The sequence below is a fragment of the Leguminivora glycinivorella genome, chromosome Z (genome assembly GCF_023078275.1).
Source record: "Leguminivora glycinivorella isolate SPB_JAAS2020 chromosome Z, LegGlyc_1.1, whole genome shotgun sequence".
Taxonomy (NCBI): Eukaryota; Metazoa; Arthropoda; class Insecta; order Lepidoptera; family Tortricidae; genus Leguminivora; species Leguminivora glycinivorella.
The window spans coordinates 34,156,999-34,183,406 of record NC_062998.1 but is presented as its reverse complement, the minus strand read 5'-3'; the positions used below and the strand labels follow the sequence as shown (position 1 = coordinate 34,183,406).

Here is a 26,408-nt window from a genome sequence, read left to right as displayed (position 1 = left end):
ATCCGTTCGGAAGCTACGATGCCACAGACAGACACACACACAGACAGACAGACAGACAGACAAACACGTCAAACTTAGATTAGATTAGATTAGATTAGATTTCTTTATTTCATGATAAAAATTACACTATAAATTTGCTACATGTCAAAATTATGTTTATCTTCTCATCATGATCGTCAAAAATTACATAATAGATGCCAAATAAAAATAATTATGTCTCCCAATAAGGATCGTCGTTTACAAAGAAAGAAAATACACATTACCAAGCTAAATAAAATTAATAAATTAAGTTACAATATCATGAAATAACACCCCGTCGTTTTTGCGACTGTGTTTGCGACTGTGTCGTTTTTGTGAACTTTAATTTAATGAAGCCTCTTCTTTAAGCGAACAATATATTTGACATTGTGATAGCTGTGTATATACCAAAGCGTCAATATTTTATTCCAATTTACCATCTTCAAAACCCTTTGAGAATACCAATGTATTGAGTAAACTACAATCATTACAGTTTTGACTCTTTTGACTGTATATTTTACTGTAATTTTCTATTGTTACAGGGAGCAGTATATTTTCAATGTATTTGAAGTCATTGTAAGCACACTGGAAACAAAACTACAGAGAATTGAAAATTTGGACAAGGCTGTTGAGCATCTCATGAGAAGAGTTGAAGCTCTCGATTCGAGGGTAAATGACAACATTCATAAAACGGACGCTATCATTTCGAAACTCGGCAATCTCGATTTAAAACTGTTTAGCCACGTTCCTGGAGGTGACGAAAAGAGTTTTACTGAGTCGAGCACTAAACGACAGGTAGTCAACCGAATTAGTGATGCTCAACTGCTAGACCGGAAACTGGAATCACTGGATCAAAAGGTTTCTGACATTGATTCGAAATTAGTTGGTCTTAAAAACCAGATAGATAACAACTTCCTACCCGTCGACGATATCAATGCAGAAGCGAGTGAGAAAAAACCCATAAGCCTCAATGTTATAGAAATTGCTAAAGGACTGAATACCGAGGTTATTAATGAAATTACGAAAGAAGTAGACCAGCTTAGAACATCAATGTCGACTGTCGATCGTAAATTACAATTCCATATAAATCTCGTATCTGAAAATTTGGGTAAGGTTTTGTACATGATGGCCGACGTGCATGCGGCCATAGTTGAACCAGAAACGGCGTCTATTAACGTTAACAGCCTGTTTAAAAATAGGACAACTACCAGCACGCCAGCTCCTGCACCAAAAGGCAGTAAAATCGATACCCTCGTAAATAAAATTATCCCTATGATGAGTGTGTCGGAAAAAATGGATGAAGTATGGGATGTAGTAGTCGGTACCAAAAGTTCAGTCGATGACTTGGTTCCGAAATCGGATGAACTTCTGACGCAAACTCAACGACAGGAACGGGCTATCGGTCAAATTCACAACGATTTACGACTGAAAACCAATCTCATAATAGAAAACTTAGACATGGTCGAGAAAAGGTTGAAAAAACAAGAAGATGATGTGGCGACGTTGGCTCAGCGCCCGGTGCCCGCCGAGCTGCTGCTGGACCCCACCATCGACCGGCTCGTGGAGTACGCGCCCAGCCGCTTCCGCGGCGACGACCCCGCCACCGACCCCAGCACCAGCACCGTCGCCGCCACCACTATGCCCACCTCTACTGCTGTCAACAGGTGACATTTTTGATTGATTATTAAGTATCTGCAAGCGAATCTGCAAAGCGATTAGCGAATGTTTACATATTGTTTACCATTGACCTTATAGATATTGTTACGCATACGCATTAGCGAGTTTAGTAGTCGGGTGTGCGCGCGTCTACTGTGACTAATGGTTGTATCGCACGCAGCCCGAGCACCCCAAGCAGCTCGAGCGCCGCGCCGGCGCCGCCGGGCGGTAGCGCGGGCGCGGGCGTGGCGGCCGTGGGAGCGGCTGCGGCGGCCGGCGCGCGCCCCGGCAGCCGCAAGGGTGGCATCATCTTCCCGAGCGTCAAGAACAAGCCCATCGTCGGCAATAACACCTTCGCCTCGGAGATCGTCGCCAACTATAAAGATGTGAAAGTGAGTCAATGTTACATAAACTATTATATTATAATTACTACTCATGGGTTGTACGAATTCATACTTGATACTCGTATACCTATACCGTGCGCCTATACATTTATATCGTTGAATCAATCATAACATAAACGTGCCACCATTAACATGTGATAGCCGAGCGAATGACATAACTAGCTAGGTACCTACCGTAGCGTATACTACGTATAGGTACCTCTTCATAATGTCACACCACGAATATTAATTGGCCATAATGTTTTATTTTTTTATAACTTTTCTTTTGCTATTAGTAGTCAGGTGATGTATGAAATATGATATTTTATATTACGAGTTTAGATAAATACTTTTGCAGCTTTAGGAAATGAATGATTAGCGAAGGTTCCTAAGTTGTTGAAGGGATTGTAAAGCAAATCGTCATTATCACTGCCTATTAAAAACTAACAAAGTAATGTGAGCTCAACTTAAGACAGAATAATATTATTCTACTTCCGTTTAAATGTTATCTTATCTTAATTGTAACTACTACGACCTTGTGGCAATGTACCTAGACGTGACCTATAATTTTCCTTCCGCCGATTCAAAATCGTAATTAAAATTTGTTAAATGTACGTTATTAACAATACTTTAGTTAGAAATAATTGTAATATTTGTATACCTAACTTATTTTCGAGCTAGTTTATCTGTGGCGTCGGAATGTTAATCAACCGTTACCTTTCAATTCGCGGCACAGCGCGGTAAATGAATGTTATTTAGCCTGCCTCTACGCACTTACCTTTTACGTCCCGTGGTGTGGCAACAGCGCTCGCAGAGAGTTCCTGTCGGCACTCCACTACGATACAGTTGTTTAATCAGTAAATATGTCTGACACATTTACTGAACTCAACTGAATTATGGCATTAAATTTTTGAACATATCATTCAGACATGCACACGATTGGCGTGCGCACGATAGTACCTATCTCTCCGCGACATACCTATAGATCACACGTCTTTTTATAAATAGGTAAATGGATTATTGAGAATAACATAAGGACGGGTCGGGTAGTCTATGTCGCGGTAAGATAATCTCGCGCTAATCAAGTATGTACAAGCCCTGTAGGCTGTAGATTACTCTTAGGTACCTACTGTCACTCACAACTCAAGGAGCCCAGGTAGTTAGGCTGTAGGTATTTAATAAAGAAATAGTTAGGTTTCTTTATTAAATACCTACACAGCAGTGGCAGTTATCAACATCGTTTCCCATCATCAGATCCAATTGACGACCTAACAATATTGTAACTATTATCAACGAAGTTGCGCAGGTAGCTAAGATACATAGCTCAATTGTAAAACAAAAACTAGGTCACATTTAACTCGCAACTTTTGATTATGGGCATCGGGCTAGGGAAACAACTTTAATAAAAGCTTACGAAATTAGTATGAATACTTAAAACTAGAGTTTACCATTTCCGCTGCTAGCTGTGTCTATATTTATCTAGTCAGTCAACTTATAGGGCATTACTAAATACTTACTATTATTATACGGACACAAGTATTTAAGCAATTTATAGCGTCAATCATTGCAGCCTGCCTCCCCGCGACCTCTACATTCTGCTCTGAACAGTTCTGTACATACGCAACGGTGGGTATTATTACATGCAATCAACTTTTAAATCCTTGAATCGCAGTGGACTGATAAAAATGCAGTGCATTAGTTAAGTAACTTCACACATGACTCGGCTAGTACCTACTGAAAGCTGTATTCAGAATTATAGTAATACATGCTTTGGCCCGTGACTTAGTCTGAAGCAACTTAATAATTAGGGTATATTTTTATTGATTTTTCCATACAAAGTTTCATCCGCTTTTTTCACCCCCTTCAAGACCGATTTCTAAAATGAGAATTGCTTAATGTCCTTTTCCGGGATTCACTCTCTCTAGTTATACTAAATTTCAAGTAATCGGTCCAGGGGTTAAGCGTGAAGAGGTAGATAGACCGGATGCACTAAACAGGCACACTTTCGCAATTACGTGCATATTTAATATTAGTAAGTATGGATTGTTGTAAACATATTCTCAACCCAATTCGTACCTAATTTATAAAGTGCCGTTGGGATAATATACCGGAGCGTCGATACAACTCGATTCCCAACGGGTTCCCTAAAATTCTCTAGTATCTGTTAGATAATATACCTACAAAATTTTCACGATTATATTTATTTCCATAGGTTTCGCTTTAAAGATGGAGGTATGTTTAAACACAGTACATAAGTTCCGCTCGAGAAAAGTTGCATCGGGCTGGGCTTATTACGTAAATCTGGTTCATGCGCATAAACAGTGCTTTCCGCGGCTTTGTGCGCGCGCGCAAAAACCGGCTGTTCCCACCAATCGACAGTTACCAATTATTACAGCGGGTTTATTGTTCTTAGCGTACGTGAACTGCTGTTATGCGGCATGTGATGCAACTATTTAATACAGGTTTATTCAGTCGAGTGTGTTTAATAAATTATTGTTAACCTAATTTAAAATGAAAAACTCGTCTTAGTTGTTAAGTACGTACTTAAATATTACGAGTATGCAGCCACTAAAGAGCTAATCTGACCAGGGTGGCTAGCCGAATGGCACAATCGCTCACGAAACGCTCACGAAACGAAGCGCTAGTAGATATCTATCTCTATCGCGCTTGCGTATTGGCGCGACAGAGCCAGCGGCGTATCGCTTTCGTTTGGCGTCGGAGAAATGCCATTCGGCTACGGGGCCAGCTAACAGAGCCGGCTATTGCGGCCATCTTTCTCGAGCATTATTTTCTACTTTTATCTTTTATTCCAGAGGACTTAGCTAAGATGCATCGATGTTGAGACTGTACTTAGCTTAAGACCTTATGTGTCCACATGAAATGTAAATAAATATTGAGTATTGAGTATCAATACCAAACAATAAGTGAATATGTGTGCACATATGTTACTTAGTCCTACATGATTCCTAAATCTATGAATAGTTACATAAATCTATTTCCTTTAGGTGATATTAATTACTATATAGTTCATATATAAGACATGAACAAAGTGACCTTCCAATCTGACGATTACCCAGCGCGAGGGGTCCGTTATTTGCTTAAAACATATCTTAGTTATCTTTTTCGCATCTACAAGTATGTCTTTACTCGGGTAAACTAAACTACGCTCGCTATGAATTCCAAAGATGTCTATAATCAGGAAACAGTCGAATCGTGACGACGGCGCTCCAAGCAATAATGGAAATAAGCCACGACTTTCCTTTTCTTTCGGTTATTTAACGACAAAAGCAGCCCTCCGTGCTTAATTACTATAATTTTCTGAATAGGCATAGTAAAGTAATAATAACGTTGCGATATGCTTGTAAACAGTAAGTAGAGACAACTTGGTCATGTTACGTGAATAATTATTACTATTATTAGTTAAAATTAATCAATGAAGCAGCAGAATCACATCATTTTCTTTGTTCTTTCAATGCACTTACTGAAAATCGTGGTATTAGTTGTAGTGTGTAATGTATTTATTTCCTTCACAACTAATTGACTCATCTATCGCTTTGTTGCGCGGTATAATATAACATTAAGTACCTAATTATACACTATAATAAAATCATCTACACACTTATTTGGTGATTCTCCGCTCAAAATAAGTAATTAATGGCAACAGTAGTAGTAGGTACCTATAGTAAAAAAATATAATATGTAAATGTAGGGTTTTAAGTTTTTTTAATGGTTGAGCTATTCTAATCCAATCTAATCTCAGCCTCTAAACTTGCTTTCTTATGAGGCGTTAAAACAATGGTAATATCACACTCACGCTTAAAATACTTTCTATGTGTGAACTTAAGCATGTGAAGTTGTAAGTGTGATGTGGAAAGCTCGCGATCTTTGCAAACAGCGTTGCGCAATCTGCAACTAAAGCCGAAAGAATAATTATCAGGTCTCGGACCAACACAGATGCCACTGACACATTTGGGCAGCAAATAGACCATTACTAACCATTGGGATATTAATGGGCTGTCGCTCTAGCATTGCTATTATTGCCACAAGTACTTGCCACAAGCAGTCTTTGAAAGGAAAAGCTATTAACTGGATTTTAGAAATTAACGTTTAGGATAAACGAGGCTCTGTCCATTTATTTTACCACGTAAACAAGTTTAAAAAAGTACGCGGATTTTCCTTTCTATGTTACATGAACATGACGAATATAAAAGAAGTGTGCTTATTACATTGTAACTATGAATTATTTAGGTAAACATATTATATATCTCTAATTGCCGGTGTTAAGGAGTAGAGTTTTTCTCAGCAGATAAAAATGTTTACACGCGTGACCGCGGCGCGGCGTCATACGTAAAGACAGATTCCACGTGTGTAATGAACAGACTTAATAGGGGAAGCTAGCGGTCCGGCACGTTATGCCAGCATGCCGCAGAAGAAAGCAGAGCTCTCCGAGTGCCTACTTGACTCAGAAACTGATAATCAAAACCAACGACGAGGTTGTCAAAATCGTTGCAAACTTATCTTGGTCTGACTCTAGTTATCATTTCAAGCATTGCGAATTGTATTTTTTTAACCTTAGTGGGTTAACCTATCGTATGCAGCGATGTTTTTTATATGGTTTCCTCATACGCAGATACGAGTTATTAATTAATGACTTTAATGAAAAATAATTATATTATAATATGATGATCTTATTTTCATTCCAACATTTCCCCGTCGTTTAATTACAAAATTCAGGCAATATTTTACAACCTCGTCGATATGATAGATAAGCCATATAGCCTTCTGTTATTTTATTGAGTTAAACACCAACCTACAGTCTGACCAAAAAAAGTAGAAATTAAAAAATGCCAACATCGTAGTGTCCCGTTATCTCATGGCCGCTGTACACACATGGCCAACAGTTCCACCAACCCCCTTGGCCATGTGTGTAGAGGGCTACTTGGCCGTAAGTTGGCACATATTGATTTGTCAAGAGAGGACAGTAGGGCAAATGTTTATAACACTGTGTAAACAGCGGCTCTTATCTTGGCCAAGGGGTTTCACAGTTACACATATTGATTTGAAAGGGATAACACTACAGTGTTTTTTTTTTTTTATTTATTTCAGAACATAAACAGTCACATAAATACAGTGTTGCCACTTTTTTATTTCTACTCTTTTTTGCCAGACTGTAGCATAGGTAGTGTTATTGTGTGTCAGTCGAATCTGATATATTTAATTTATAATGAATGCTTTAACTACATCAATAGTTGCTCTTAACTACATCAACATCGACACTGGTAGACGCTAAAGTATACCAAGAAGAGTGAAAGCATTGCGAAAAGCCTTGCGACTTCAAAGAAATTGTCAATAAAAATGTTATGGCATGATTACTCATAGGTACCTACTTTTATTACTTACATGCGCAAATGAAGCTCAAAGCGAAATGTGTAAATTTACCAACTTTTTCCTGCCCTTCTAGCATAACTTGCCTTGTCGCGCGCGAGTCTATACTTGAAGTCGCGCTTGTTGCAACAAGTTGTGCTAAAAGATTCTGGTACCTATGGGGCGAAATGTTTACTTATTAGTTATTATTAGATAAGACCAGTTATTGTTAATCTCTCCAACTGGCCTCAACGACCGTGTCTGGCCCAGCGAGTAGTGACTGCCGGTGAAGCCGGTGGTCCTGAGTTCGAATCCCGGGAAAGGCATTTGTTTGTATAATGAACATATTTTTTCCTTGACTAATGGATGTTTTCGATGTATTGTCGTTCTCTGACTATCTATAACTCAAGCCTCCTTGTGCTTACTACAGGATTTAATCGAATTATTTAAAAATATACTTACCAATAATATTTATTTACTTTTTTTTGCGATTTATTTAATGCGATTTCTCATTCATTGCAGGGTTATTCTTGTGTGGACCTCTTGAACGCAGGTATGCGGGAGTCGGGAGTGTACTACTTACAAATCAGGGGCACAACTTACTGGTTCCTCAAAGTGTACTGTGAGCAAAACGTCGCTGACGGTGGCTGGACTGTAAGTACACTTTCACACTGGATCCACAACTTTCTTATTTATAAGGATTAGGAAAAAGTACGTTCAAGAATAGGCATAGATGACTTACGGATTCTAGCTTCTATCCTTTATTAACTTAGATATGTAGGTAGATACTTATTATATTGTGAAGCGGCAAGTACTTATTTTAACCTTTAACAACTGACGTGCTTTTGCGGTGGGCGAACGTGACCATTAATGCGATGTCACAACGACCACGGCGATGTACTACATTCATATGCGAGATGGTTAAGGGTTAAAATACTGTCAATTCAGTAGTACCTACAGTGAGCTGCGAAATTGCATGCAGAAATTATGAATGAATTCATTGATAAATTCGCTATGCACTTTTGCCGGTTACTGTACAGTCACCGGATATAATATGTTACTTTTCGAAGGCCGCAAAATATTTTACATGCTTTAACTTTTACGTACTCTACGAGTAAGATTTTGTCAGATATTTTAGCGGGCTTCTAACAGTATTATATTATTGCTGGTTAGTAATGTTATACCTATGTACTTATTATTCAAAAGTTCTCCAATGGGTTATTCAACTGGATTCGAAACTAAGGCCTAATTTAGACGATTTTATTTACATTGCGGGCTGTTGACGTCACATACAATTTTGCACAGCTATCAAATACCGCCATGTAATAAAACTCGTATGCGAGTTCTCGTACCGTCTAAATGGGCCCTAAATCAATTACTTATTAGGCTGCAATTCTACTCGGTCCAAAGCGCTATACTTACATACAAACAGATAATGTCATATTATATTAATCATTATCAAAGAAATATGAACCAACTGTTTAAAGTAGGAGTTAATCAAATATATGATGTAGAAAGCAATGTGATGTTTGAATCTGCGTACCTTGTATTCTTATTAGCCTTGTAAGCATCCATCGATAAGTGTCTATCAATGGGTGAAATCGGTCTGTAAATTTAGCGAATGTTGTGCTATCGATTTTACGACTGCGATTAACATCGTTATTTCGCAATAGAGCTCATCGTATTGATTGACAAGACCGATGTCCTCCAAACACTTATATATTTAGTTATTTACGCAATCTGATTCTTATCTAAATGTGAAGCTCAAAGTTATGGAAACGAATTGTAAACGCCAGTCAAGTTGCAATATCTGATAATTGGACTTGCGTGCTGGCATAAAAAAGTGAGGTGAATTCGATCTTAGCATTAGACGATTCAATTATGTAGTGCATGTTTAAAATAATAATACATAAATAGCCTTTCTAACGTAATTAACGTGTCTTTTACCTATGTACAGTCAAGTGTAAAAATATGGGTGCGTACAACTTATCAAAAATATGTCCCATAGCACTTTATGTCGGCGGAATAAGGTCTCGGTACATATTTTTGAGCGGATAAAATCGATACGTATTTTTGCACTTGACTGTACCTATTTCTACACAAATCAAAAATGAATGTACATGTAGGTACTGTACCTACCTATTCAAGCGCAATGTTAAAATAGTACATTACGATACAAGTGCGTAAAAAAGGAAGTTCGAAACGAATGCAGAAGCCCAAACCATCCAGCACATACATTTTTTTAAATTTAGTTATCTAAAAACACTTATATACTATTTTTTTTACATTTGAACATCATCGTCGCTCGTTTACATTGTAGGTATTTTTATTCAATAAAGGTATTAATCTAAATTGATATCTAAGTAGGTACTTAAACAGTTCGTATCTAATGAATAAGGAAAGAAGCATTCACTTTAGCGGGTTGTTGGTAAATAACCTGTACTTGGAAACATATCAGCACTCCCCTATACCGTGATATGTTGCCGGTGTGCAACGAGCCAATATACTGACTGACTCGTCATTATTTAGACACTGTATGATATTTATATTTTTGCCAACTATTAAAAAATAAATATTATGTATGTAGGTTATCCATCGGCGTGACGACTACGGAGTATTGGCCGAGAACTTCAACAGGGACTGGAGCGACTACAAGAACGGGTTCGGCGAGCCCAACAAGGAGTTCTGGCTCGGCAACGAGAACATCTACATGCTCACCAACAACGACGACTACATGCTTCGTGTCGAGCTTGAAGACTTCGATGGAAACAAAAGGTGAGGATGTCCGTTTGCTCTTTTTAAGACGATACGGGAGGGGTCAATTCTCCATACAAACGCTCTCGACTATTTCCTCCCTGGTTTTTGAAGATAGAGCACTGATTTTTTCAACACAGATTATTGTTATTTTTATCTGTGTCGGACCGTTTTGATTTTTTTGATATTCTTATTTTTGAAGACGCTAGAGCCCATCTAAAATTTCCAAAAACTGCCTTATTGATTATGGGGCAAAAAAAGGTGTGGTATTCAAAATTGGTAACAATTAGCCAAAAAAATCTAAACGGTCCGACATAGATTATTTCATTGTTATTCAGATTCTCAAATTTCGTTACGATTGATTAAGTTTTGAAGGAGGAAACAGTCGAGAGCGGAACCTCGATTTTTTCGCAATATCTTTTAACTGAGTTGTCTTGAATGGACAATTTTTTTGCGATAAATCTAGTCAATAACACTAGTATATTTAACTAAAATTCCCAATTTTTTCGCTCCTGTAGCGTCTTAAATAAATGACTTTCTATAAGAGTTTCGTTCCTGGCTGGCCCCTTGGAAGGGTCAACTTACTCGCTGCGGTAAACGAATTTGTTACTTTTCGGCTCGTTTCGCTTGTTACTTTTCGGCTTCGTCGGCTGCCTGATGTTCCTCCACAAGTGTTTATGATCTAAGATAAAAAAAAACTATAAGAAATAAATGGCTTTTTTCTATAATTGCAGATATGCTCAATACTCGCACTTCAAGATCTATTCCGAAGCTGAATACTACAAACTTGAAATAGATGGTTACGAAGGAAACGCCGGAGATTCCCTCAACGACCCCTGGTACGGATCGAACAACAGCCCCTTCTCCACATACAACAGGTAAGCTGTATAGTGCGAATCGTAGGGAAAAACGCCACGAGTAGCGACCAGACAAAGTATTTCACATCGAGACGACTAGGGGGGCGATTTTTGAATCTCGCATACGGGATTTTGTCGCTAAAATACGGGTTGAAAACGATAACTTGCTTATTATTTTCAGTGACAATTTTCTGAATTCGAACGCGTGAGACTCAAAAATCGGCCCGTAGGTACTGAATTGAGTAGGTTCTACCTATAAGTAGAACTAGTGTGCACCAGTATCGTAGAACGTTCACATGCGGCTTTTTGAAAAATATATAATCACTAAATAGCATCTTATACATAAGCAAATCGCAGAACTGGTTAAATAATGGTGATTTTTAGACTACTCTCAATCTATCGAGTAGCTTTCATGAAATCATGAATTTATTTCAAAAAAGAAACAATTTATCTCAAAAACGACTTAACCCATTCGCTGGCACTACGTTGACAGCTGAAATACTGCCGCAAAAAGGACATACCCGTAGTCCCGTATATGTATTTTCAGTGGCAGTACGTCGACAGGCGGAGCACGGTCAGCGAAAGGGTTAAGCAACATCGAGCTGTCAGGCTGTTAACGTGAGAATGTCGTTTTGCAGAGACAACGACCGGTCGTCGCTGAACTGCGCGTCGATGCTGAAGGGCGGCTGGTGGTGGAAGTCCTGCGGCCGCGGGCTCAACGGCCTCTACCTGCACGACCCGCAGGACCTCACCGCGCGGCAAGGTAACTCTCCATATAACGCACACTCGCCTCCGGAACACCCGATATGATCAAATACAGGGTGGATATTTAGCTACCTACATAGGCTGCATACGTTCAATAATAGGCGAGACGACTAAAAAAAAACTAATTAGTCCGTCAGTTAGATTATTAATTAATTTTAGACACGTATTTTTTTCTTTTTTCTCAAAAAACAAAAAATTACGACGGTACAGTGCGTTGAAGTTTCGCGTGACGTCACGCCTAGGTACAATTTTTACTTAGAAGTGACGTCACAAGCCCCCACTCCGGAACTTTGATGCTCTATCATCATCCTCCTTGCGTTATCCCGGCATTTGCCACGGCTCATGGGAGCCTGGGGTCCGCTCTGACAACTAAATTCCAAGATTTGGCGTAGGCACTAGTTTTACGAAAGCGACTGCGGAACTTTGATGCTCTACATATATCTTTGTATTTTTTCATTAATTAGAAAAAGCGAAAAATATGTGTTCAGTATTTTTAGTCGTCATCCCTATTATATTACACAGAAATTATTCAAAATTAGAAATCAATTTGACATTTTGTGATGTAACGCGTCCCTGTCTCTGACCGTTAGTATCCTAGTCTAATCCACGGTCGTCCGGTTGCAGGGATCGTGTGGTTCCGCTGGCGAGGCTGGGACTACACGCTGAAGCGCGCCTCCATGATGATCAAGCCGCGGCCGCTGCAGCCCAACACATGAGCCTGCTGCGCGCACTCTGTTTAACACTTCCTTTCAATCGACAACTTTATTCATCGTAAGGTTTCGGCATCTGAAACCAAATCGTAATTTAGTTGACGATTGAATAAATCCAAACGAGTGTCTATGTTCGTGTTGCCTATTAATACTAAGATTTAAACGATACTAAAATTGCCAAGTTTCGGTGCTGTAGATATTAAGCTCGTGTGAGCCTAGAGATGTCATTCGCATTCGCGTCACTAAAACCGCCTTTGTAAAGCAAATCATCAACATCATTTGGAATCAATCTATCATTCATAGTCAATGGATCACGTAATGTATCGGTCTGTGATATAAAATAAGAATACATTTTCCAACCAAAACAATTTGCAGTCTCTTCGTTGTTTGTTCGGTCGGACCCCACCGACCTGCTTATTTATAGGTTTTTATCAATCGTGCCTGCGTTGTCATGGATGGCATAGGACCTAGAGGCAACTCATCGCTCAAAAACTATTTTTCTTTTTTCTGTACATAATTTCTTCTCTCTCAATCATCTATTCATCTTTTCGTCGCCATTCAATAGTATGTAAGTCTATGTTTCGACGTTGAAAAATAAGTAGTATAACTTATTCTTAGAGCTATTCGTATTTCATTCTGGTCCATGTTTTGGTCAGTTTTATGAAAGTATCTAAAAATATATTGAGATATGATCAAAGCGACTCCTGCTGTAGGATAGGCAGGCAGGTACTTAATAGGTACAATACTTAGCAGTATTCATATTGGTATATCGGAACTGAGACCTGAGACCACTGTAGTACATCTTTTTCGTCGTCGTATTCAAAAATGTGCACTAAATAAATGATAATCAGGTATAGGTACAATGTGTTGTAGGCAACACATTGTAATAATCCACTATTTGGGTACATATGACATTTCGAGCTCTCTGTCTTCTGCTAATTCTGTTATGTATTTCAGCATAAAAAGCTCTATTTTCGTCGTCGGTTTTGACTGTATTTCTTGTGTAAATAACAGATATTTTATCTAACTACTATTGTCAACGTGCCACATTACGCTCTACATTCATTAATTTATTGTTCATTTTAATTTGATACATACAATATTTCCTTGCATAAATCATAATTAGGTTTGTAATTTAGATATAAGATGAAATTGTAATTAAGATGTAAATAAATATTTTATACAATAATTGAAGCCACATATTAATTCAAGGAACTTTTCTTCCTTCCTGTTTATATGTAAAAGTTGCCGTGTATAAAAAAATAAAAGGAATTATTTGTAAAATGTCTGTGTTTTACCTACGTTGTGGCCGACTCTATGGCCTGCGTATACATTTAAGGTGGCTCGCTTTCCATACAAAAAACATCTACCATTTATTTAGTCACCGCACACTACAACTAAATAAAAATATGCGCATACATCTACTATACATTATCCATCGTCGCAGTATTGAACGAAATACATTGTTTCATACAGAAATCATGGACAAATCCATGTGAATTTTTTATTTATTTTACGAAAATGTGCGTGCCAAATTTTGTGTACAGACACAGAGCCGTCATACATTGACAAGTAATTATTTAAAGATATTTCTTTAAATAATTACTTGTCAAGAGCCAAGTGTCACTGATGACAATGTCAACTAAAAATGCGCGAAATATGACGGCTCTGTGTCTGTACAAGTAATTAAAATAAATAAAAAATTCAAATGGATTTGTCCCAACCCAATAGGGTTACTTAACTCAAGCAGACTCAGAAATAATGACGCATTTTGTCAATAAAGATACATATCGTGTATTTCGACACTGCTAGCACAGTATAAAAAAGAGTACTATCGTACAGTATGGCCACTCCCGCTCCCCGCTGAAAGTGCCACCCACCCCCTCTCGGTTACCTCACAGTTACCGCCTGTCAAAAACGCGAACAGTCGACCTGTCATATTTCACTCATACAAGCATAGTTCGCGTTCACCTACACGAGCTTAGACTGTGTGCTAGGAACGCGCCTCTTTCATATATTTGATAGCCAGTGTCCGAGGTGTGCTGCTAGTGTAAATCGAAATGGCGTCTCGGTCAAACGCATTGACTACGAAGCAGGAGATCTCGAGTTCTATTCCGGAGTCTTTTTTAATCATTTGAACTTTTTTTGGATTTATTAAGTTTTTTTTATATTTTTTAATAGAATAAATATTATTGTCTTCGGTTACCGCGATAGTTACTCATGAAATAAAACTATGGAAACGGATTAAATCGCCTATAATGAATTTAAAATACATCCCGACGTTTCGAACTCTTTACAGCGTTCGTAGAATAAATATTGTATTAAAAAAGACTCTTACTATATTTCTTTCCTATTTTTTATTTTCATACAAAAATACAATACAATCTTTATTATGCCTTTGTTGATAAAATAAAATATTACACGTCAGGTCAGGTACATAGGTCATAGTGTGGGCATAGTATTAGTGGTATTAGTAATGTGCTGACTTCCTTACATTAAATTTACTGAGCTAGTTGACCTATGTTATTGTTGTGTGAATGTTTTTCTTCAACAAGTTCAACAACTAAATAGTTATATTATATATATGAATATGTATGTAGGTATGTGGGTAGCTTTTGCACATTGTAATTTTTCCTCAGTCACCCGTTGAGCTCAGAGACCACGAACGCTGTAGTGTTCGAAACGTCGGGATGAATTGTAAATTCATTATACACGATTTAATCCATTTTCATAGTTTTTATTTCATGAGTAACTATCGCGGTAACTGAAGACAATATTACTAAATGGTTACAAATAATAATTATCATCAATATAATCTGGTCCAGGCAGGCAATTATGGTCGCGCGATAAATGATAAAACATCTGGCCGTCCCTATAATCGCACTTACTAATAGTGCGACAGGGAAGGCCTGATATTTTATCGTCTATCGCGCGACCATGCTACCCGTGCTGTACTAGCTTTTGGCCGCGGCTTCGCTTGCGTTAGAAAGAGACAAAAGTAGCATATGTCACTCTCCATCCCTTCAACTATCTCCACTTAAAAAACATGTCAATCCGTCGCTCCGTTTGACCGTGAAAGACGGACAAACAAACAAACACACATTATCTTTGGTGAAATAACGAATTCTTCCACTTCAGATTATAGAGTAACTAGCTTTTCCCTTTTGTAATAAACTAACTTTTGACCGCGGCTTCGCTCGCGTAAGAAAGAGACAAAAATTAGCCTATGTCACTCTCCATCCCTTCAACTAAATCCCCTTAAATAATCACGTCAATTCGTCGCTCCGGTTTTGCCGTGAAAGACGGACAAACAAACAAACAAACACCCTTTCCCATTTGTAATATTAGTATGGATTTGACATTATTATTTATAAATTTAAAAGTGGAAAATGTCTGCCTTGGGTGAGACTTGAACTCACGGCCTCTGGATAGATACTCCAGCGCTCTGCCAACTGAGCCACCAAGACTTCAACCAAGCCAGCGAAATTTTTCCACTACTAAGGTCAATGGGACCCGTAGCGACATCTACCGTAAGAGTGTTAAACTTCTTAAACGGCAACCGGAGTTCCAAGTCATATTGGAAATTCACCAGTTAAGATGCGCTAACCATGCTAAATTTTAACTTCTGATTAGCAGAAACGTCTGCAATCGATGCCACTAGGCTTAGAATAAATTTAAAAGTGGAAAATGTCTGCCTTGGGTGAGACTTGAACTCACGGCCTCTGGATCCAGAGGTGCCTCTGGGTCTTGGTGGCTCAGTTGGCAGAGCGCTGGAGTATCTATCCAGAGGCCGTGAGTTCAAGTCTCACCCAAGGCAGACATTTTCCACTTTTAAATTTATTCTAAGCCTAGTGGCATCGATTGCAGACGTTTCTGCTAATCAGAAGTTAAAAAAAAAAAAATATTATTTATATTTCAATAATTATATATGTATAGCCCAATTTCGTCGGTAACAGCGTGTTATGTAATGGCGTCGTTGGTGAAACAGTCGTCTGTCACGCCGTGAAGGTGCGTTCGATTCCCAGGATTCAATAAACTTTTTGAATTTTTTTGGATATAAATTTCGTATTTTTTATTGACCGAGCAAGAATGGAGAGCCGAAGGTATCAATTTTATCTTAGAGAACATATTATTTTTTTTATTGTCATTTTGCTTTTCTATTTATTAAGTTTTTTTTTAAGGGGTGAAATTTTTATTCAATTCAAATTATAAAATGGGTACAAATAAGCTTACAAATAAAATGAAATTAAATCTACTTAAAAACTTAAATAACTGTAAAACTAAAAAACGTACATCGAGTATAAAACAACAAAAAAAAAAACCTACTGGAAGAGGCCTCCCCGCGCAACCCCTGGTGCAAAGGTGCCCATTACACTCGCCGCGTTACCGCGTTGAATGGCAATGGACAGCCTCTGCAAAAGGAATGACCCTGAGCGCGGGTCTAGGCCTCTTTATTAAGTTGAGATATAAAACACAACTTTTAATACCCTCGCTAAATATAATATTTTCTCGAAATTGCTTCTTAGATAAAAAAAGTCCACTTGAGTTTTTAAAGCATTACGTTACTCAGTTAACTATTGCATTGTCATTTACTAATTTAAGATTTCAAAAGCGATTTGAATACTCTTGCTCCATTGAAAATAAACAATTAGAAAAAAAAATCATTCGAATCGTAGTTTAGAAACTAAAATTTATCTATACTTTTTGGATTTTTTAAAAATGTCAGATTAGGATAATTATGTTAGAAATTCTGAGTTCGACGAACCCAAAAATTATTACCATGTAAGAGAATAGGTTTTTAATCTTTTTTGTGGAAAACGCTCAGTAACTACTGTACGAGTACATATACATTTATGTGTAATAATAAAACAAAAAATTGTGTCTCATAGTGTTGTGTTCCCTGCCGGTGAGTAAGGCTGCCAGAGCTCAACGAGGGTGCGGGGTGCTGAGGACTTACGGAACTAATTTGTTCCGTCTATTGTCCTTTGAGTCGTCGGCAACCCAAACCCTCCTTTGAACTTGTACACTCCTTTTTGCTGTGCACACACAGCAAAGGGGAGTGTACAAGTTTCTAATGAGGCGGCAACGCGCATGCGACACTCTTTGAGTTGCAGGCGTCCATAGGTTACGGTGACCGTTTTCCATCAGGCGGACCGTATGCTTGTTTGCCACCGACGTAGTATTAAAAAAAAAAAAGAGAAAAAGTCCTGGATTCGAACCCAGTAACCTACACCTTACAAAAGTTCAACATAACCTAAACCGGTTCTACTTACTCTGAAGCCTCATGTTGTTTGTACACTGTTATTTTTCTAGTTTTCACTGTCTCAATATGTAGACACTTAAATTTTATTATCAATAATTACATTGACTTTTAAATTGATAGATTATTTATTTGGCTATGTCACTGTGCGCTACATGACCGGTCTCTATGAGATCTCGGGATGGACTATAAACAAGATAATTAATTCCGACGAGTGCGTCATACTGGTAAAGTCTTTAAAATGGAATTTACTGTAATGTCTGCAAGGTGCTTGTTTCTATGGCACAGTGACGTTAATATCGCATTATCAACTTAGCTTCCACTACCAATCAGGTTTACGTTGTGGATTTTCCTCTTAGCCGGTTTCATGTTTCCTTGTTGTTTCGTATTATCTTGTATCCAATTTTATATTTTTTCGAAACTACGTCAGAAGGGATTGGCAGTGTAACCGTTTCTGGGGAATGACAACAGCTAATTCTGTTTTTAGAATTCATTGGAATTCCTAAATCTGCTGCCATAGGTATGGTGTTCAGAAGTACGATAGGTGTATATGGCCCATATAACCATAATCGGTCGCCGTTCCTACGCAAATCCTCCTATTTTGTGTACACACAGGTCTTCGGGTCTCAATGCTTAGTCGCAGTACGGTCGACGTTTAGTCGTGGCGACCCAAATGGGGACGATTGGTAACAGGCACAAAAGTGACAGAAGTGTGCACTACGCGTGCACACATTGTTACCGTTTGGCGACTACTTTCCCAAAATCATTCGTTCATTTCATTCTTTTCAAATGGCGACTGTCAGAGACGTCAAAGTAAAAAAGAAATAAAATCATTTGACATTAAAATGTAATGGCGTAAGAATTTGTTAAAGACAAATATTGTTTGCATTTGTAATATAATGTGGGCTAATTACCATGGCCAATTAAATTGCTCGAGTGATTTCATAAAATAAGTCTAAATTTATCAACGCGCCATCAATTTACCTCAGTTTAACCAGTAATAATATTATTGACTACTCGGTGTTTGCGTGTTATGTATATTGATTGGTGAAGTTTAAGTGCTCCGGTGCATATACTATACTGAAATAATAAAAATAATGCCTAGAAAACCAATCAAGTTGTTAAAATATGGATTAAGACGGTAATATTCCATGTAAAAAACAGTCGCCAAACGGTCACCAAACGGTCGACAAACGGTCGCAAAATGGTCGCAGCGTACACGCGTGACCGAAAGCAGTGAATATTTATTGGATTTTCAAAATGGCTAATGTATTAATTTTTTCCAGGTATCCTCAAACTTTATAAACAATTAAATATGCCGTCGTACTCAGTTGTCCTCACTAAAGAAGATTAAAAAAAAATTGTAACGTGCGTACCGAGCTGCTGGGTTGTAAAGGATCGGGGATCATATTATTATGGTCTTCTATAGAGCAACTAGTATTTTGCGGCATTTCACAATTGACACTAACTTGTTGAAGTAGTCTTCATTAATATTACTATCAACATTCATTTCAGCGATCTGTACTTCTTTTGTCAAGATTTTTGTATAGCACTTATCTATACATCTACAAATTTGTAATGTTAAAGAGACATAAATAAAACGTAGTAGAGTAAATAATGTGTTTTTTTTTGTAACCCAAACAAAATACTTGTAGATACGAGTGCGGAAAAGAGGAAAATCGATACGAGTAGCGATAAATTAATACACGATCGAAGGGAGTGTTTTAAATCGACACGAGTTGCGAATGTCCTTTTCGCACGTGTATCGTACGACGATTTTCAGTACCTAAATCTAAGCTAAGAGTTTCGACCAGACAAGAAATGAATCATTGCTTGATTTGCTCGCACTACTGCGTTAAAAAAAGCAGCATCTGTACTGAAAAAAACTATCATTGCGCAACAGAAATTCTATTAATATCACAGTAAATAGGTACTCTATTTCATTTGATTCCTACTTTTATTGTGTAAATTAAAAATTATATATTTAATACATTAAGTAACTATAAAGTGCTTATCTATTTGTATTATCATTCTGCACTTTTCTTAACTTTCCCACATTTCTATAAAATGTCGAAGAGTGCTTAAATGGTCGTCGTCGTTTATTATTATTTAATTCGCTCATATTTAAATGATTCAAAGCAACCAGTCCACAACTTCACAAGACAGTTTGAGAAACCTTCGTATTTCAGATTGTCATTTGCGGATACAGTGGTTTAGGAGCAGTTCGGTAATCAGACCTACACATGTGTGTACAAATTCTGTCAATGTCACTGTCAGAAACCGTTCTGACAGTGACAATGACAGCCACAAATTCGTCCACATGTTGTTACCGTTATGTGTGCAAACGTCGACTAATAAAGTGTCGTTAAAAGTCATTCTGACAGTGACATTGACAGCCACAAATTCGTACACATTTTGTTACCGTAACGAGTGCACACGACGACTACATTTTGTTATTGCTGAAATGGTTGTATGGGGGCTATGGTACGCCTATCGTAGGTAAGTACTAAGGGTCAGCCGTGTGCTTTTTTGTCACGGTAAAATAATCTCTGTAATGTTTATGAATGAATGTGTTTGCTTCTGCTTTACGCCTTTACTTTTATTCCAAAATTGAATGACATTTTATGAGTGCAAGGTGGGAGGGAGGAGGGGGGGGAGGAAGTATATTAGCACGTGGCTATTTACCTTTTTAACTGGCAAGTTTAAAAAAAATCGCGATTTCAAGTCTCATCGCCGTCATACAGTCCTACGAGTGATCAATAAAAGTAAATAATATCCTTTTAAAATCTTTAATTTAATTATTAATTTCATTGTGGTGCTTACTATCCAAATTAAACTTACACGTATCCACGCAAAAAAAATGATTTATTTTATAAGTCAGATAACCCTCAATATCCTCTTAATTAAAGTTAAAAAACATTGAAATCGGTTTGATCAATTACTATTAAGTATGTTACATCTAGTGTCGTGTATTAAGAATGTCAGAGTTTTATAAATTTTATCATGATTAGTCATAGAATTAAAATGCATAGTTTTTTTTGTGAAAGTTAAGTATGGTTAATATTAAAGTCAGATTAGGCTAATACATATTTACAATTAAGCTCATTATTAATGTCTACTTTTCAAAACAACTAGCAACTGTGAGCATCTCTTTAACGGCAATGTAACAATTATTCAAGATACAATAACAAATAAAGTCACATATATAATTTAATTTCATACATATAATAAACTAATTTAATACGTCATTAATTAGTTGCTAATCAATCAAAGTCCAACTGTGCAATACGTAATTACGTCACATTTAAACACCCTATAATAAAATTACAACTATACTAGTAACTATGCGGATCTATGCATTACGAGTTTTATATTTAAATATTACATCATTTTTAAATATGTTGTGTAGAATGATTTTGAACAATGAAAAAACAATAAGTATATTTTTTCACCAAACAACGAATTAATTAATTTAGCAAAATGTTTGAATTAAATTACTACCTACCGAGAATGACTAATTAAAAACAAACTAATTAACATTAATTGAATAACCATTTAGAGACATGTCTAATCATTCATGTTTAATATGTATGTGAGCGATGTTACGGATAAAAGTAAGGCCTGATTTAGACGGCGTGCGAACTCGCATGCGATTTTAGTTACATTGCGGGCTGTTGAGGGTACATACAATTTTGCACTGCCATCAAATACCGCAATGTAATAAAACTCGTATGCGAGTTCTCGTACCGTCTAAATAGGCCCTAAATCTTTAACCATAAATACAAGTGCAGTTCATTCCACAAGAGTGCGCCCTGTAACAAAAGCAAGAAAAATAACTGTAGCCTACTAGTATACTCCACAGACCAACATTTGTTCTGCGACTTTTAAAAATAACGTGTATTTTGATTTTATTACCCTTAAGAAAGTTTTTACTAAGAGGTAATGTATTACTAATTTTGTCTAAAGCGTGACAGACAACGACAATGACAACAATAATGGCGTAATTACGTGAAGATAATATTTATTTTGTATGAAAATAATATAAATTAAGACTTCAACATTTTTGAAAGTCGCTGAACAAATGTTGGTCAGTTTAAGGAGCCTACAGCAAAATTTTTGGCTTTTGTTACAGGGCCCACCCGGTGAACCCTTCAAAATATGACAGCGGTATTCAAAGTGTCCATGACAGCGAGCTCGTTGGCCGAGCTCACGATGGTCTGCGCGATATACTTGGGCGGCATTCCGTACTGCTCGAATATGAACTTGTAGCTGTAGTTCTTTGCGCCCACTACGCGCACCGCGTGGCGGAGGATGGCACATATGTGCGATAAGTTCGCGGCCTTTTTTTTGGCTGCTACGTATCTAAAACCAAAGGAAAAATAGACGAATAAGACAATTGCTACAACTTTACTGGTAGGTACCCTCATGATGATACATTTCTGTTATCCTTTATAGGGACATAGGGCTCTCAGAACAATTCACTTTATGTTACGGTCTTGAGCGACTACTTTCAGCCAACTCAACCGAGTCTTATAAAATTAAATTAAAATCCTAGATTTAGCACCCTACAAATATTCAAATAATTTATAGTATCAACAATTTACATAAACTTTAAAGGTTGCCACAGTGAGGCGAAACGCTGATAAACACACATTAAATTTCCTTTTTCGGCGATAATGCGTAAAGTGAAGCCCTCGTCATTTAAGGGGATCCCCTCCAACATCAACAAGGGGATTCCCTACCATGTTGAGTTCAAATGGTTTAACAGCTGTATATATTCTTCCATGAATACCTACTCACTGTTTTAAATAATCATTAATTTAATCATTTTAGACCGATCCATAATTATTTTGGTATCTCGTATGTGCCAGATTATAGTTTAAGGTGATCATGATAGAAAAATATGAATTTCCACTTACGCTGGACATTTCTGTAGTCTCGGTATCAGCTCCTTCTTCTTCAGCAACAACAGTGCATTCCTCACGGAAGCTGCGGCCACGACGGACGGGTACTCCGAGCAGAGGCTCTTGTTCACCATCAGCCCGCAGAGGCAGAGGAACGTGGTGGCCACCTCGATCTCGCCGGGCCGCTCATGGTTGCACCACCACGCGAAGTACCAGATGTAGTCTTGGGGCACTACTGGTAGGAGAGGAAATTTCTGTACAAAACAAAGAGTACATTTTATAACTATAATAAACTGATAAAATAAGGTGACGTTTGTTGATGTTGTGTTAAGGACGGATCAGGGTTTAGTGCATTACGTCAGTGAGAAAGGTATTTTTTTTGTATTATTTGAAAAATTAAAATCCATTAACAAAAACAGATTTTAACTTGCAACCTTTTCAGAACACTGATCAAACAAACTTCACGGAACTCATAAAAAAATCAGGATACATATCAATCTAGCCAATATGACTTTCTCCGCTTCCAGTAGCCTCTGGTGCGTAAAGGCATGGTTGGCGTCACAGAACTATATCAAGATTTAGTTCTGTGGTTGGCGTATTTGACAAGCTTGGACGCAGGAGTCAGCGGCCCGTGGGGCTTGGTCACAATCCAGTAGGCCGCCGCGAGAATCAGTTGTATGTTCTCCAGCGTCTTATGCCCATGATCAAGAAACTGGTCCTATAAGGGTTCTGTTTTTCAGAAGTATATATGTAGTATAGGTACATACCAATCTAGCCAATATTACTTTCTCCGCTTCCAACAGCCTCTGGTGCGTAAAGGCATGGTTGGCGTATTTGACAAGCTTGGACGCAGGAGTCAGCGGGCCGTGGTGCTTGGTCGCTATCCAGTACGCTGCTGCGGCCACTAGCTGCATATTCTCTAGCGTCACGTTGCCGGTGGCCAGCACGGCGTCCAGGTACCACACCGCAGTTTGAATGGTGGCTGGGTTGCCGTCTACGCCCTAGGTTGAATTCGATTGTCAATGACAATATCATTATGGAAGTAAACTCGAACTTAGTTACTCGTCAAACAATAATAGGTTCGTAGTTTTAACTACAAAATGGATTATTTATCAAATATCTAATTTAATCATTTGATATAGAAATAAAACTATGGAAACGGATTAAATCGCGTATAATGAATTTAAAATTCATCCCGACCTTTAAATCCGTTTCCATAGTTTTATTTCATGAGTAACTATCGCGGTAACCGAAGACAACATTATAATATAGCTTTATTAAGACCTTGAAGATCATTTTGGTGTTTAGCGTTAATCTTGATTTTGGAGCAAATAATTCAATCCATATTCACCAATCATCATAATCACCAAGATCGATATTTTAGTCATATCAAAATAAAATCATAACCATCACAAGATGTGTAAATCTGAATCAGCACCGCGATAGCAATGGACGCTGGTTCGTTTACAGCCGCGGCCAACTGGAGGCCTGCCCACTTGCCGTAGCCGAATGGCATTTCTGCGACGCAAAACGAAAACGAAACGCCGCTAAAGGTAGTCTGGATCTGTCGCGCCCATACGCAAGAGCGATAGAGATAGATATCTACGAGTGTTTCGTTTCGTGACCGTTTCGTGAGCGTTTGTGTCATTCGGCTACGTACCCTGGCAGGCAATTATGGTCGCGCGATAAATGATAAAACATCTGGCCGTCCCTATCGCACTTACTAATAGTGCGATAGGGACGGCCTGATATTTTATCGTCTATCGCGCGACCATGCTACCGGTGCTGGTCACGTTTTCTTAGTACATTGCATTTACATATTTAGGTTTATAACATGTCCCTATCGGGCTCATTGTATTTAGATAGGAAATTATATGACACATACATTTATTTTCATCAGCCAGATGATAACGCCAGCTCTCGTCTCACTCTTCACCCGCGGGAGCGCCGCTGTTTTCCTCTCGGCTTGTAGAAGATATGATAGAATTTCACCTGCGTAATCTCTGTCCATATTAGCCATGTATGATTTCAGTGCTGTAAATAAAATAACACAATATGATTTTAATAGAAATCCAAATGATCTAAATAGGAAAAAGTTAAAAAAAAATTGTTATTAATCATTTTTAACCCCCGACGCAAAAACGACGGGGTGTTATACATTTGACGTGTCTGTCTGTCTGTCTGTGACATCGTAGCTCCCAAACGGATAAACCGATTTAGATTTAGTTTTTTTTGTTTGAAAGCTGAATTAGTCGGGAGTGTTCTTAGCCATGTCTCATGGAAATCGGTCCACTATATCGCGGTCGGGGTTTTTTTTTTTTTTTAATATTAATTTTGTGATTAGGTTATGCTACGTACATAAATCAGGTGTCTGCATCCTCTCTCTAACTGTCTGATTGAAATTCAGTCTCCGTTTCACTCTATCATCCACCTTTTCCCGATTTTCCAGCGGCGTTAACCCTTGCAGTTCCCTACTATGAGGTCTCTTTAAGCTTCGCTTGATATTCTTCACCCTGGCTGGAACTAATGTGTTAAGGGCCGGAGTGCTTGCTGACATCCGCCTCTTATTAGCAAGGCTGTCTTTATCAGTGAAATATATTTCCTTTTCATTTGATTCATTTTCCTCATCACTGCTAACAGTAATGACAGTTTGCTCTGAAACTCTTCGCTTATCATCTTGGTAAGCAACAAAATTAAAGTCCAAATATTCACATCCCCGTTGCATTGTTACGAATTTTGTGTCAATTTGAAAAGGACTTTTCAGTCTATCCACGATGCTTTTGTTTTTTGCATTGCTTGGTCCAGCCACGCAAAGCAAACTAGAGGGCACATTTTGACTGAGTCCATTAGGGCCAGCTAATGTATTCAATGGGGGTCTCTCGCTTATTTTTTTAAGCAAGTGGTTTGGCAGAGCTGGCAGGGGTGGCAATGGTAAAGGAATCCTTGTTTTCGCTTTTACATTTTCTTTGTCTTGGTATTTATCCATATTCGACTTCAGTGAAATCACCTTACACAGCTTCTATGAACACTTGTTGTTTGGTTATCTTATTCTTGTTTTATAAATGTTATTGCACTATAACCTGCAGGCACGAGTCACGGCCAGCGTGACCGTTATTCGCCGTGTTTAAACTGAAGATGATTTATGTCGGGTAGCTTCATAAAACTCGTCAGTCTCTTCACATCGGGTATCGTCTACCGTCTTTTCTCTCACAAAACTAATTTGTACATCTTGAGTAGATCACTGTAGGTATAATGTCAAGCCAGGGGCGGCTCACTCCGCGATTCTATCGCCGCGCTACAAGTACATCCTGGCGGCCGCGAGTTCGCGGCCTACTCAGGGGTTGCGCGCGTTCTCACGGAATGCACGTTCCCATTTTCTATTGTCACTTTACGTCGCGAGGTTTTTTTAAGCGATTTCCGCGTGTGGAATGGCTAATAATACTTAGTTAAATAGACATATTGAATACAATAAATACCATAAGACATTCTCACTCAGATCTACTACTGATTAAGTCCCACGGAAAAGTTCAATAAGGCTTGTGATGTTGGAACTTGAACAAAAATATGTAAATACAGTATATATACCTAGAAAGTACCCAAGACTTGAATATAATAGTATTAATAGTACACAATTTTATGTGAGTATTAATTCATTTGGATCCATTGGTAACCCTATCACCGGACGCCGCGCACGTGCGGCTCGTTTCTTTGTAAGAATTTTGTAGGTATTTAAAAAG

The 26,408-nt window shown here is 38.1% G+C and overlaps 3 protein-coding genes across 6 annotated transcripts in view; 1 reads left to right on the top strand and 2 right to left on the bottom strand.

The window, feature by feature from the left end:
• The window catches only part of LOC125240719 (fibrinogen alpha chain), a 79,237-nt gene extending 66,680 nt beyond the window's left edge, over positions 1–12,557 (top strand). The window contains exons 2-8 of the mRNA XM_048148745.1: positions 561–1,682; positions 1,856–2,066; positions 7,944–8,075; positions 10,009–10,196; positions 10,910–11,053; positions 11,671–11,795; positions 12,422–12,557. Of these exons, the coding sequence (XP_048004702.1) occupies positions 561–1,682; positions 1,856–2,066; positions 7,944–8,075; positions 10,009–10,196; positions 10,910–11,053; positions 11,671–11,795; positions 12,422–12,513 (2,014 nt within the window). The 3' untranslated portion in view covers positions 12,514–12,557. The remainder of the gene's footprint in view (positions 1–560; positions 1,683–1,855; positions 2,067–7,943; positions 8,076–10,008; positions 10,197–10,909; positions 11,054–11,670; positions 11,796–12,421) is intronic.
• Positions 1–18,306, bottom strand: part of LOC125240720 (dynein axonemal intermediate chain 2-like) — a 32,494-nt gene extending 14,188 nt beyond the window's left edge. The window contains exons 1-3 of one of the 4 annotated variants that reach the window (XR_007178661.1): positions 17,781–18,306; positions 12,382–12,583; positions 1,922–2,050 (exon numbers count right to left, since the gene is read on the bottom strand). Coding sequence is in view for 1 of the 4 variants with exons in the window: in XM_048148747.1 (XP_048004704.1) it covers positions 1,760–1,762 (3 nt within the window). In the remaining 3 variants the exon portion in view is untranslated. Of the gene's footprint in view, positions 1–1,759; positions 1,862–1,921; positions 2,051–10,587; positions 10,858–12,381; positions 12,584–17,780 lie in introns of those variants that run through there. The other 3 variants (XR_007178660.1, XM_048148748.1, XM_048148747.1) reach the window with 3 other exon arrangements.
• A 2,353-nt stretch (positions 18,307–20,659) lies between these two features.
• On the bottom strand, positions 20,660–25,911 carry LOC125241934. The gene is made up of 5 exons (XM_048150647.1): positions 25,030–25,911; positions 24,557–24,705; positions 23,439–23,672; positions 22,687–22,925; positions 20,660–22,129 (listed from the first exon to the last, which is right to left on the bottom strand). Exons 1-5 carry the CDS (start codon positions 25,655–25,657, stop codon positions 21,919–21,921), a joined length of 1,461 nt encoding a protein of 486 aa, XP_048006604.1. The 5' UTR covers positions 25,658–25,911; the 3' UTR covers positions 20,660–21,918.
• Between the last annotated feature and the right edge of the window lie 497 nt (positions 25,912–26,408).